General features: G+C 44.1%; 1 protein-coding gene across 2 annotated transcripts in view; it reads right to left on the minus strand.

The window, feature by feature from the left end:
* The window catches only part of TBC1D23 (TBC1 domain family member 23), a 70705-nt gene extending 58520 nt beyond the window's left edge, over positions 1 to 12185 (minus strand). For both annotated transcript variants that reach the window (XM_019523742.1, XM_019523743.1), the window contains exon 1: positions 12093 to 12185. In XM_019523742.1, coding sequence (XP_019379287.1) covers positions 12093 to 12127 — 35 coding nt within the window. In that variant the 5' untranslated portion in view covers positions 12128 to 12185. The remainder of the gene's footprint in view (positions 1 to 12092) is intronic.
* Positions 12186 to 14306: the final 2121 nt, after the last annotated feature.

The raw sequence follows: 14306 nt of genomic DNA on the forward strand, positions 1-14306 counted from the left end.
CCACCCGCCCGCCCGCCAGCTCCTGGCTGCATGGCTGGACCATGGGGTTCACCAAGAGCTGGCTTGGCCCGGAGGACTGGGGCAATCCACCTGGTCCTCCCCTTCTTACCTGAATTTCCTGAGCTGGCACAGCCATGAACAGCCCCATTGTCCCAGGCCAGAAGCCCCTGCTAGGCAGGGGCTTCTGGCTGGGTGGGAGGAAGTAGGGCAGGGCTGGGAGTGCCCTGCTGTTGCAGGAGCCTGCCGGAGCTTCCCCTGGGTCCTACTGCCCCTGGCTCCTGTCATCTTTAACAGGACCCAGGGGCAAGTAAATATTAATTTTCTAAATGTTTTAGGGGCCCCGCAGGTTGAATAGGATGGCCTGGTGGGCCAGATCCAGCCCACAGGCTGTATTTTGCCCACCCCTGTGCTAAATCTTTCAATTCAACCCCACTAACTACAGATGCCAGGTCATGTACTACTTAGTAAGTGTCACCGTCCTTTTGATTTCATAGCAAGTCAGATATGTTTCATAAAAAAAATGTGGTATTAATTGAAGTCTACACAGTGCTAAATATATCTAGTAAAATGCCTGATATTTAGGCACCTGGTGTTCAGTAACTACAGGGCATATTCACAAAATGGATAAAGTGTCCAGGGGGGAGGAAGAAGAGTCAGATACTGGAGACTGGCACACCTACTTTATTGAGCAACCTATTCAGTCCCAGTGGAAATTCTAGATAAAGGCATATCAAGCCTAGTGCATGCAAATCCTGAATTTCTAGATAATCCTTCAATTGAATATAGATTAAAACCTCAATCCTGCAAACACTTACGTACACACCTAACATTAAGCATATGTGCAGTTCCAAAGTCTACTCAGTTTCTGAATATATTTATGGTTTGGGGGCTTAAGTGTTTCGCTCCCATCCATTAGCTGATGCAACCTGTTTCCATTAGTTTCATAAGAGCTTTAAAAGAATTTAATTAGGTAAAAGTCAACTTTATGTAAAAAAAAAAAAAAATATCACATTTTCTTTATTCTACCTTCCCACTTTGGATGAGGTAGGAAGGCTCTGCAAAAGGCATACCTGTCAAGTCACTGTAATCATTCTGTTATCTGTATCATACTCATGCCTAGAACCTCCATTTTGTATATATGCAGTGCACATATACACAAAGTTTACAGTCCAAGGCCTTGTCCCTGCAGGTTATCAGTCTAATTACTTGGTAATTAAAAATTATTTAGGTTTATCAACTGGCTGTCCAGAACCCTTCAATAGTTTACCAGCACATGTCTTCTAAATGGAAATGCCCCCAGCTATAGTATGTATTCATGTTAGTGCAGAAAACTTATTTTAGATTAAACTGCCTTAATCTCCAAGCTACTCATGTATTACACAGGTATTAAGTAACCTCAAAGGACAAGGGAGAGAAAATTGTTCTAAACTATGGAGTCTAAAGAACCAGCAGTAGTTAAAAAGATAAAACATTAACTTATTGCAATAAAATGCTTCTAATCTAGACATTTAATAGATGTAATAAATTCTTCAAAATATGATAGCTACATCATAAACATCAGTCAGTCAATTCAGTTGTAACTTTTCATCCCTATGAAATAAACACAAGGTGAGCCAAATAAATCACTTGCATAATCATTCATACAATACACATAAAAGTGTTCCTCACGGAGGCATCCAAGCAAAACAGAGAAGTGAAACCATTCAACAAAATTATTACAAGTTTGGAATCAAATGAGTAGTGAACAAGTCACTTTTGTTTTAAGGCTCTACAAAAAACAGCCCAATCTTAATAAAACAAAAACAAACACTTAACAGTGACAGCTGGGGATGGCCAAGGTAGTGGTTCTGCTCTGAAGTGGCTGTGCAATCCATTGTAAAAAACTGAAGCCTGTACCTAGCTGATATTAATCTGCTTAAAAATTCAGTTTAAGAGGTGGCAACAAAAGGATCAAACTATTTGAGAAACAGCAGACCAACACACAGCATGGAAGTATATTGATGCCATATGTTCCACTGTTTTGGTGCTTGCAATTACATAAACAAATTAGTATTCCTTAACACAAGACAAACTTAGTTGAAATGTGCCCATATACTGACACACAACTGGTGAAAAATATGCAAGCATATGGGTACATCCAACCCAAACATGTTGTTTATGTTTGTGTCAATGTATTTAAAAAAAAATCCAAGTATAGGTATCATTCTTCCCGAGAAGAGGATCAAGTGTGTACAGACACGTATGCAGAGCAAAACTAGTGGTTCCTATAGCAATACACTCAAATCTCAGTCCTACTCCAAATGAAAACTGAGAAAAAGGAGGACATATGGTCAGAGGTCTCCATCTATGCTGCTGAACTATACACATGATAAGCATGCCAAACTTGTAACAGATACAGCCACGTGTAGGCCCATGGCATGGATAAAGTATGGTTTGCCATTCAAATATTAACCATGGTTGGAATTAATCCATGATTAGGATGGTGAATTAACTGAATAAAAAAAAAAACTGTAGTGTTCTTATGACCTCAGGAAGCAATACCAGAACCCGAAGAGAAGCATATCCTGCTATTGGGCTTTTTATGAAAAGTCCAAAGTTTTATATAATTACATTTGAGAATTGTATTTAAATAATAATTAATTTATTAATGGTTATTACCAACACATCTATATTACATTGTATGGATATGAGAAGTCGGTTTACACCTTTCTTTCATGATAGATGAACCGTTACTTCACAGTAAAATTTCCTCTCCTGAACTCTTCCTAAAGGTATGTTTTAAAGTGTGATCAGCAGTCGGTTGGAGCTAATTATAGGATGCAAGCGTCTTAATATCCAGTAATCACAGTAATGCAATAGGACTTTAAAGCTAGGTTCGCTGGGGGATAGAAAACAAAGTAAGTGGGGAAGCAGGGGACCTGGAAAAAGCAGAAGCAGGAGAGACAACAGGGAGGCCTTCTTATTCTTTCTGAGAAAGTAAGGCAAATCACCTAGTTACCTTGTGTCTGCACACAAATGCACAGAGCCTGGGAAACCAGCAGGAAGAACTGGAAGTCCTCGCACAGTCAAGAAACTATAATGTGATTGGAATAACAGAGATGTGGTGGGATAGCTCACAGGACTGGAGCACTATCATGGATGGGTACAAACTATTCAGGAGGGACAGGCAAGGGAGAAGAGGAGTTGTACTTTATGTAAAGGAGCTGTATGACTGCTCAGAGCTCCAGTATGCTCTGGAGACAGGCCTATTGAAAGTCTCTGGGTTAAGGTCAGAGTGGAAAGCAACAAGGGCAATGTGGTGAGTGTGTGCTATAAACCACCTGACCAGGAGAATGAGGTAGATGAGGCTTTCTTCACACAACTAGTGGAAGTTTCCAGATCTCAGGCTCTGGCTCTTGGCAGGGGAGGGGGCACGTGTTTCAATCACCCTGACATCTGCTGGGAGGGTAATACAGTAGTGCACAGGCTATCCAGGAAGATTTTGGAAAGCGCTGGAGACAACTTCTTGGTGCAAGTGTTGGAGAGGCCAACTAGAAGCTGTGCTTTTCTTGACCTGCTGCTCACAAACAGGGAACAGTCGTTGGGGGGCAGGGGTGTAGAAGTGGATGGCAACTTGGGCAGCAGTGACCACAAGATGATTAAGCTCAGGATCCTGACAAAAGGAAGAAAAGGAGAGCAGCAGAGTAAGGACCCTGGACTTCAGAAAAGCAGACTTTGACTCCCTCAGGGAACAGATGGGCAGGATCCCCTAGGAGGCCCATCTGAGGGGGAAAAGGAGTCCAGGAGAGATGGCTGTATTTTAAAGAAACCTTACTGAGGGTGCAGGAACAAACCATCCCGATGTGCAGGAAGAATAGCTAATGTGGCAGGTGACCAGCCTGGTCTAGCAGAGAATTCTTCTGTGAGCTTAAAACACAAGAAGGAAGCTTACAAGAAGGGGAACCATGGACAAACAACGTGGGAGGAGTACAAGAACACTGCTTGGGCATGCAGGGATGAAATCAGGAAGGCCAAAGTGCAACTGGAGTTGCAGCTAGCAAGGGACGTGAAGGGTACAAGAAGGGTTTCTACAAGTATGTTAGCAACAAGAAGGTCAGGGGAAGTGTGGGTCCCTTACTGAATGGGGAAGGCAACCTAGTGACAGATGAGGAGGAAAACGCTGAAGTGCTCAATGCCTTTTTTACCTCAGTCTTCACAGGTAAGGTCAGCTCCCAGACTACTGCACCGGGCAACACAGTTTGGGGAGAAGGTAAGCAGCCCTCAGTGCTAATAGAACAAGTTAGGGACTATTAGAAAATCTGCATATGTACAGGTCAATGGGACTGGATGCAATGCACGCGGGGGTGTTGAAGGAGTTGGCTGATGTGATTGCAGAGCCGCTGGCCATTATCTTTGAAAACTTGTGGCAATCAGAGAAGGTCCCAGACAATTGGAAAAGGGCAAATATAGTGCCCATCTTCAAAAAAGGGAAGAAGGAGGATCCAGGGAACTACAGACCAGTCAGCCTACAGACCAGGCGTTCCTGGCCGCTTGCATGCTGTAGCTGTGCACACGCACACTGCATTTAATCGGTGACATTATCAGCCATAAAAAGCCGATTGCCAACAATGTCAATTTTCCTTTTATTGGTGCAGATACAATATGGATCAATATATCAGTACACCTCTAGTTAAAGATCTTATTTATTAGTCTTCAGGAAGCTTAAAAACAATTACCTGCATCCAGGTTGCTGCATTGTTCATTTATACGCTGTTCAAAGATCCGCTGACGATACTTGTACTGTAAACAGGAATGCTTTGATTACTTGTATCAGTGGTTCTCAACTTTTTCAGACTCAAGGTATCCCTTGTCAGAGTCACAACATCCCTTGGAAAATGTCAGCTCTTAGCTTTGACTCATTTTTTGACTACAGAAAAATAATAAAGCAATTCTTCTATGGCAAACAACCTCTGAAAGACCACAAGTCAGAATATTTTTGACAGTCAGATTTCTCATTTGAAATGTTTGAGTTTATCTTGTGAATCATGTTGAGTGCTTTCACACCTAGTATTATGCAACATCCTTAAGAGGATCTCACAGTACCCCACGGTGCCATGGAACCCTGGTTGAAAATTGTTCACAAACACACTCCTGAAATTAGCCAATATCACAACTGTATGTTATATGCTTTAAGAGATTTCACCTATCTTGTAGCAAACAACAGTGAAAAAAAAGTACACGGTCCAGCCATGCAGTCGGGAGTCAGCCGGCAGGCAGGTAAGTGGCAGTGGAGGCGGGGGGAGTGGAAGTGAGCAGGAGCACAGGGGCTGTGCCTGTGTCCTGGGGACAGCACCAGTGGGGCCCAGAGCAAGGCAGTAGGAGCGCCGGGTGTGGGCTGGCAGGGGTCTGTGCAGTTGGGCTGGGCTGCACCAACAAGGAGAGGGGGGAGCTGGCCTGGCTCCACAGAGCTCCTGCTGGCCAGGACCCCACACTCCTGCTGCCCTGCTCTGGGCCCCACTGGCTCTGACCCCGAGACCCTGGAGCAAGCCCTGTGCACCTGCCCAGCTGCCGCTCCCATGCACCCGCTCACTCCCAGTGCCCCTGCCCGAGCCCTGCGGTACAGGTGGGGAGCAGCAAGCAACACCGACCCTACGTACCCCGTGCTCACCAGCGGGGAACAAGCTGGTGCTCAATGTGGGGGAAAAGCACCCCGCGCCCCGGGCCAGCATTTTCTGCTGCAGCTGCTTGCAGCTCATGTTGGGCTGTCTTGCCTGGGGGGGGTTCCCCAAATAATTGCCCACCCCTGGTTTACATAGATCATCAAATAAGATCTGTTTTCCCTCAGATAGATGCAAGGTTGTCACCAATAAAACACATTATACTTCCATTCCACCCAGGTACACCCTTGGCTTTCACCACTTTACCAACCACTTCCAATATATTTTTAAATTAAAAAACAAAAACAAAACCCAAGCATTGTTTAGAGAAGTGTAACATGGAGTGTCCCAGGGCAGTGCTCCAAGGGTCAGTCCTGGGGCCAGTTTTATTTAATATCTTCATCAATGATCTGGAAGATGGCATGGAGTGCACCCTCAGGAAGTCTGTAGATGACTGTGGAGAGTTGTAGATATGCAGGGGAGTAGGGCTAGGATTCAGAAAGACTTTGAAAAATTGGAGGACTGGACCAAAAGAAATCTTATGAGGTTCAATAAGGACAAGTGCAAAGTCCTGCACTTAGGACGGAACAATCCCAATGCACTAGTACAGCCTGGGGACCAACTGGCCAAGTGGCAGCTCTGCAGAAAAGGACCTGGAGATCACAGTGGCAAGTAAGCTGAATATGAGCCACCAGTGTGTGCTTGTTACAAAGAAGGCCAATGGCATACTGAGCTACATTAGCAGGAGTATCACCAGCATATCAAGGGCAGTGATTCTTTTTCTCTATTCAGCACTGATGATGCCACATTCTGGAGTATTGTGTCCAGTTTTGGGCCACCCACTACAGAAAGGATGTGGACAAATTGGAGAGAGTCCAGAGGAGGGCAACAAAAATGATTAGGGGGTGGAGCACATGACTTATGAGGAGAGGCTGAGGAAACTGGGCTTATTTAGTCCGGAGAAGAGAAGACCAAAGGGAGATTTAACAGCAGCCTTCAAATACCTGAAGTGTGGTTCCAAGAGAGATGGAGCTAGACAGCAGTGAGAGATGACAGAACACAGAGAAATTGTTTCAAGTTGCAGCAAGGGAACTTTAGGTTGGAAATTAGGAAAAACTCTAACTAAGAGCATAGTAACACACTGGAACAAGTTACCCAGAGGGGTTGTAGAGTCTCCATCCTTGGAGGTTTTTAAGACCCAAATAGACAAAGCCTTGGCTAGGATATGCTGGCTTTCAGCAGGGGGTTGGACTAGATGACCTCCTCAGGTCCCTTCCCACCCTAATTTTCTACCATTCAATGAATATGTCCAAGCAAGATATCATTTCTAGTCTTTATAAGGCTTTCTGGTCTTTGAGCTTCTCTCTATTGAAGAACCTTGCCCCATATGCAGACAAATGGGAAGGGAGGAGCATAGAGGACACATCCCCTGTCATCAGGAGATACAGGAACCAGGTGAGAACAACAAGCTGGGCTGCTGTTACAGATCTTAGTAAGGAAGTACTGTTTTCCTAACAAAAAACAGATTCTGTTTAACATTTTTCACCAAAGTCATTAACTTATACCATCCAATTAAAAAATGTAAAGAACCATGCAATTACATAATGCCTCTCTGACATTTATTGCAGTCTCATTATGATGTTTGCATTAAGGAAGGAAAACCAAACCAGGAACATCAATTTCATGAAGTTTCTCTTGCAAAGCCCCCATCTAGCTAAAAAACATGTAGGGGTCATGCTCTGCTTCCATTATAGGGATGTTTATACAATATATTAAACAGGGTGTCAAACATATAGCCCATGGACCAGATTCTGACCGCAGAGCCTAACCATGTGGCCCCCAGTGATGGCCCTGGGTCTGAACTGACTCAGACTGGGCCTGCAGACAGGGCCTCAGATGCATGCATCAAATGTAGTGCTTTGTTTGGCCTGGGATCTGTGCTACATGTGGCATCCAAAGGTACTGTGTGCAGAGACCAGCTACTGGGGGCACCTGCTCTCCATCAATTTATGGCCATTGTTCCTAGTTACTCCAGGGGGTGCCCTAGTAAATAGAGTATCTTCTATTCCCTCCTGCCCTTCCCTGATGAATTTATAGGCAGCTACAAGATCATGTCTCAGTCTTCTCTTGCAAAGGCTGAAGAGATCTAGGTCCCTCAGTCTCTCCTTGCAGGGTCTTGCCTGCAGGCCTCTGACCATACAAGTGGCCCTCCTCTGAACCCTCAAGATTCTCTGCATCCCTCCTGAAGTACAGCGCCCAAAACTGGATGCAGTACTCCAACTGCGACCTGACCAGTGCCACATAGATGGGAAGCATCACCTCCCTGGACCTGTTCATCATGCATCTGCTAATGCACGATAAAGTGCAGTTAGCCTTGTCGATCACTTTGTCACACTGATGACTCATGTTCATCTTAGAGTCATAGTTGACTTCAACATCCCTTTCTACTGCTGAGAAGGTCATCCCCCCACCTGTAAAGTGTGTTGGCAGTTCTTTTTGCCCAGGTGCAGCACTTTATACTTGTCTTTGTTGAACTGGATCCTATTTAACTATGTCCTTCACAACGACTTGAAAATGTCATCTGTACTCAGCACATGACTGCATACACCTGGGAACATTCTATCTGGGTTTTTTATTTTTATTGTCCTGGCATTTTTACTCCCCCTTTGATTCTGTTCCAGCTGCTGCAATCTACAATGTGACACAGAAGTCTGGAAGCCAGGTAGAGACAAACATTTCCAATTTGGAATTCTGAATTATTTCAAATATTACATCGTATTGGAATAACTCAAAAAATTATATACAGAGGCACTGATGTAACATAGATGTTGCTGGGTGTTAAGCAGTAGTTTTATGGTGCTTGCTTCAAAAATTAATTAAGTCAAACTGATTTTGAAAAACTTCCCAGAGCAATGCTATTTCATGTCATGTGATTCTAACTATAAGAACTGATTTGTGACCAGGAACCCAAGGGTTGAACTTAGAGGCATTTTTACTGATTCCATCCATAGTCAAGGCTGTGTTCAGCTTTTCACTTAAAGCAGGAGTTGTCAACCCGGGGTCTGCGTATCCCTGGGAGTACTTTGAAAAGGTCCCGGGGGTACTTGGGGGCAGGCGGGGATGGAGCACCGCCACCCCATGCTGCTGCCTCAGGAGCAGGGCCAGGGTGGGGTGAGAACAGGGCCGCACAGATGCCATGCTACTGCTGCTCGCCCCACCTCCATTCTGCATCCAACCATTTGCCCCTGCCCCCCCACTCTGCAGCCAGCTGCTCCCCCGCCCCCTCCAGGGGTACACTTATGAAAAAGGGGGCTGCTGGGGGTACACTTATTAAAAAGGTTGAAAACCCCTGAAGTAAAGCAAATCTTAAAACAATTACACTTTAGATACCATTAAAAAAATCCTGTTCCATTGAGGTGGTCAATTAGCTCAGTTGGTAAGAGTGTGCTACTCATAATTCCAATGTCACAGGTTTGATCCCTGCATGGGACAAGACATTTCCTACCTCAGGCAGCAAGTTGGACTAGATAACTGCTTGAAGTTCCTTCAAGTGGTATGTTTCTATGATCTACTTGCTTCAAATACTTATGATAGAATAATTATACTGAGCATTGTCAGTAGATCTTCAGAACTACTTACAGCTTTACGATGCAAGAATAGCTATAAATCTACGTTTTAGTGTGTCCAATGCAAGTGAACCTAAACAATATGCATTTTATCTCCTAATCAAACAATATACCTAACTTTATAATTTAGTACGAGGCTGTCCAACTGGAAGTCTGCAAGGGTTTAAACTGTGGCCTGCAGGTGTTGTGGGCACCACTCTCGAATTCAGGGCATAAATGCTGTAGATGCTGCTGCTCAACCCCCCACCTCCTTGCCCACTACTGAATTTGGGGTCTTTGGTTGCCACTGAAGAGTAAAATTGGAAGCAGAAAAGGAGGGGAGGGGATGAAAGGTGGCAGCACTCAACCCCTGGGTTCTGAAGCTGCACCAATAAGCTGTTGCCCTACCACCAAAATGGGCACCCTGAGGGGCCAAATAAGTTGGACAGCCCCAATTTAAGGACTCAATTATTTTCAGTGGGAAAGGTACATATACAAAAATAGATCTTCCAAAACCATGCAAAAAATAAAATATGCAAATTTTAGACAAAAGTATTCTCTCACAAACACACACCTTTTCCCCAGAAAAACAGCTTCTGGAAATTGCTCCTACCATATTGTCTGTGTTGCTGTATGTGAAAAATACAGTATATAAATTTGTGGCATAATGTGAATGCTCCTATACCTATTTCACAGTGCTCTTATAGCTAGATGCAAATATTTAGCCTGGCATCAAACATACAAAACACTTTTGGTGATATCCCACATCAATGTTCCAAAAGTGGCAAAATAGCTAAAATAAATTATTTTACAGCAAAGTATAAAATATGCACTTCCAACCAAAAATGTTAAAACAAATAAAACCAACTTGAAGTTAGCTCTTAAAAGAAACTATGGATCAAAAAAAAATCCTGGTTACGGTATTTTTGTCCTGACTGAACACAAGGTATTACAAATTATCCTATAAAACTGTAGTATATTTTTCTGACCTCAAAAGAAAATGTTATTGTTTTCTTTAATTCAGTAAGTAAAACAGCATTCTCTTACACAATATGCCCCACCTTTTCTTAAATCCGTTCGTCTAGTTCAGAAATAAACAGCTGTACATTTCAACAAATACTTATAATCAGTTACTAATAAGGAAAAAACAAACAAACAAACTCACTCTATCACAAGACAGGTATGGGTTTCTTGCAGAATTTCTTAGACAACTAGAGTTAAGGTAGTTTTTCTATTATGCTTCATAGTACCAACAGGAGAGCTATGTTAAACTTGATCAAAAATGGTCTTCCTTGTAGGTGCCTGATCCAACTACATTGTTTCCTTTGAGTTTCTCTTCTTTTGTCCTTCAAGTTCTATTCTGATGACCCTTTACAATAGGTTAGTATTTTTAATCACACTGTCCAGTGACAGAATTGCTCTCTCAACTTTAGAAAAGCAGCATATCAGGTATTCATTGTGAAGCATTCAGGATCATCTTATTTTACTTTATTTTGCTTTATTTCAATGCATAAGATCATTTTCCAAAAGGGGCACATACCAACAGTGATGTAAGCTGACCAACTGAAAGGTTTTGTGAAGGGGTCAAGAGCCCTGTGTTGTCATTAAACATTTTTAGATGCTACAAATTTGAGGCAGTCACAGACACTGATCATAGAATTAAATGGTTTAAGTGAGCCCTTGCATCAACATGGAGCCTCTAGCTCCAGCGTGGTTTCAAGCCCACTGGACCTGAATGCAGGCACTATGGTCAAAGTGATTCCTACCACCTTTCATCCCAAATCAGCAAAATCTAAATGTCTTATCATACAGTATACCCTGACATGAGTGTGTTAATTATCAATGCTCACACATAAGCTCCATATTCTCCAATCCTACATCAAAAATGTTTTACACCAAAACATTTCAAACATTATCCAAAGAAAAGCTCTCTCTGCTCAGGAGAAAAAGTCAACTCATCCACCCCCAAAAATCAAAGCTGTTCTGATGGGAAACTGTTCAAAGTACAGAGGAATGTGCTGCACAACAGCTTAAGTGAAAAGGTGTGTACACACTCACACACACTCAGCACCATAATGTGGAATTTTATTTTGAATAAAAATGACTGAACCCCACAGCCTCCTACAGCAGCTAAGTTTTTGTTAAAAGCTCTTGCATCCAGTTAGTACCAATCCTGCTTAACATACTGTCATTACAACTCAGAATTAATAGTCAGCAAGGTATGAATGCAAGCTATACTTGATAAACCCTTCCTATTTTTGCAGGAGCTCCATCTGGAACCAGAACCGGGCTGCAAAGTTTGTTTTTGTTTTTTTAGTAGGAGCTTTAGCAGTTCTGCATGTTGCAGGTTGCATGTGCTCTTGACAGCAAGCACAGGAAGTAGAAGCACAGCTGTCCTTCTCAAAGGGTACTCAGTGCGATTCAGGTTTCATCTCAGTGTTTACAACCTAACAGGTCAAGACCCAACAGGATTTTGAGCGGGTGCTCTACCGCATCATTGTATATCGCAAGGTCTGTACAGCAGAAATCCACCTGTATGGGTCTATACTTTACCAAACATTATACTGCTACGTCAATTTTCCTTCAACTACGAAAACAAGTCAATTTAAGCTTCCAAGTAAACGCCAATTAGTAGTCAGCTGCACAGCTGTGCCCCTGACATCCGTCTACGTAAAGCCATGAACGGCCACACGACAGAGCTACCCGAGCACCTCAGTTACACTCCCCGTCCCCCCAACACGGGGGGCGTCGGTCTGTCTCCGTGTCCGTGGGTCCGTTCGTGGCGCCCATGGAAACGCTCCTCCCTGCTCCCTACCCTCGCGCCCCCAGTCTCCGGCCCGTCCACACTCACCAGCTGCCCGGCGGCGCCTCTTCCCCTTCGGCCATCGCTGTTGACGTGCCCCTGGCTCGGCCGTAAACCGCGCGCTCTCGTTTTGCGACACCCGAGACAGTCCGCCGCTACCTCCTCCTTTCCTTTACCACGCCACCGTCGTAAAACCCGAGCTTGGCCGTAAACTGCAGGGCGGGGTGTGCTGACGATGTGAGGCTGTCCGTGGTGCGTGCGCAGTACTGGCAGTAGCGGCGCACGCAAGTCCGGAGCGGGTGGGGTAGGCGTCGGGGTTCCGCTGTTGCACGCTCGGAGGATGCCCAGCGAGCGGGGTAGGGGAGCCCGCGCGGCTTGCTACAGTAAATACGGGCAGCGGGGGAGAGGCCGCGCCCAGCCCGTGCTACGGCTCTTGTCCTACGGTAGCGGTTCTTGGGCTCGAGGCGCCCTCCATGGCTTGTGCGAACGGAGGGGCACCCAATTGCAAAACAAGAATGCCTACATGTGACAGCGTTTACCTCTCTGCACAGGGGCTGGGGCCGACCAGGCAGAGGCAAGCCTGAGCCTGGCGTCTCTGCTCTTTCACGTGTTCGTTTTACATGCTCCTTTCGCATGCATGTTCTTTCACACTTGTGCCATAAGATACAGTCCAGGTTATCGTGTTTATCTGCCTATTAAAAATAATATGGGTATCTGTATTTCTCTGGATCTGTGTAATTAGCCAAAATTCAGGGTAGTTCTGACTGGGAAGAAAAAGCAGTGATGGAGCCTGATGTAATGTTGCTGTTTGCTTCTCTCCTCACTCGTGGCACCCTTCAAAGCACGTGGTGGCACCCCAGGGTGTCCCAGTATCCTGGCTGTGAATCACTGCTCTATTTTTTTTAATAAAGGTTACATAAACCCCCTTGCTCCCATCCCCTTTTTTCAGAAAATGGCTAGGAGTGGAATTCCTCTCATCTTTTGGGTTGCACACCCCAAGGCCTCCCATCCCTGGCTGGCAAAAACAGGGAGCAGGTAATCTGGTGATGAGACAGCTGACCTATGATGTAGTGGTGCACTGAACTTCCTTCTCTCTTGAGAGAGAGTAATATTTTTCATGACAAAATCCTGTCCTGCAAGGCTGTCATATGCTTTTTGTAGGCAGGATGCATCTTCTTCCCACAAGGTTCCTTTACACTCTAGGAAGTATTTTTTATTTTGTTCTTCAGGGGCCAAAAATTCATTTCAACCTCACCAATGTCATTTTAATATAACCATAAGTTCCTGTAGCTTCAGCGGCTCCCCTTACATCCCTCCTAAATGAAAGGTAATAGTGTAGATCAGAGGTTCTCAAACTGCGGTCTGCGGACCAGTGCTGGTCTGTGAGCTCCATTCAGGTTCTCCACAGAATGGTTGTGAAACAATTGAGAATATATCTGCGCTTGTAAGACTACTGATATTAAAATATGAGTGGTGTGCTTTCATTTGTAGAACAAAAACAAAAGTTTATTAAATGGTCTGCCAAGACCCTCAGCAATTTTCAAGTGGTCCGTGAAAAGTTTGAGAACCACTGGTGTAGATAATCTAAGCTAGTGGATCTATGATAGCTATTTTCCTTTCCAGAGCTTCCTGCACTTTTCATGCCTCAATTGCATTGTTTCACTTCATGAAAAATGGAAGTAAACCTATTTTAATAATGTTTTTCATGCAATTGCTTGCGTTAAAACCTACCGTCACCTATTCTCTTGAACATGGCGATTCCCTGCTGAGGTGACTCCCCCCATTGTTTACTTCGTGGTTTGCTAGTGTGTCATCTGCTCCCTTAAATAGTATTGAACTTATATCAAAGAAATGCATCATGTAATCACAGGCTAAAAAGAGGATTTAGCTTTTACTTTAGTTCAGCTAGTTTTGTTGGTGAAGAAAAAGGTGTTTTCAACCATAAAGGACACAAATACACCAGGAATCGTGAAGTTAAGAATGTCACAGGAACAGTAAAGCAGGAGAATTGGGAGAAGTATGACATGAGGTCAGAGATGCAAATGGGTAGCAAAATGAAGTGCAGTCTCAAAGGTGATGTGTGAGAGCCTGAATTTTATTTTATTGCAGATGAGAAGCCAATGAGTCATGCATTGCCTTGGTACAACTGCAGTGGTAAGAGAGAAATAACAAAAAAAGAACTAAGTGGGGAGGGAATAACCACTAACTTTACAGCTAATGGATTTTAACCAGACAGCTCCTGAGAAATTCTCCTCCAGATTT

This window comes from Gavialis gangeticus, unplaced genomic scaffold (assembly GCF_001723915.1).
Source record: "Gavialis gangeticus isolate Ggan-Ray unplaced genomic scaffold, GavGan_comp1, whole genome shotgun sequence".
In the NCBI taxonomy this organism is placed as follows: domain Eukaryota; kingdom Metazoa; phylum Chordata; order Crocodylia; family Gavialidae; genus Gavialis; species Gavialis gangeticus.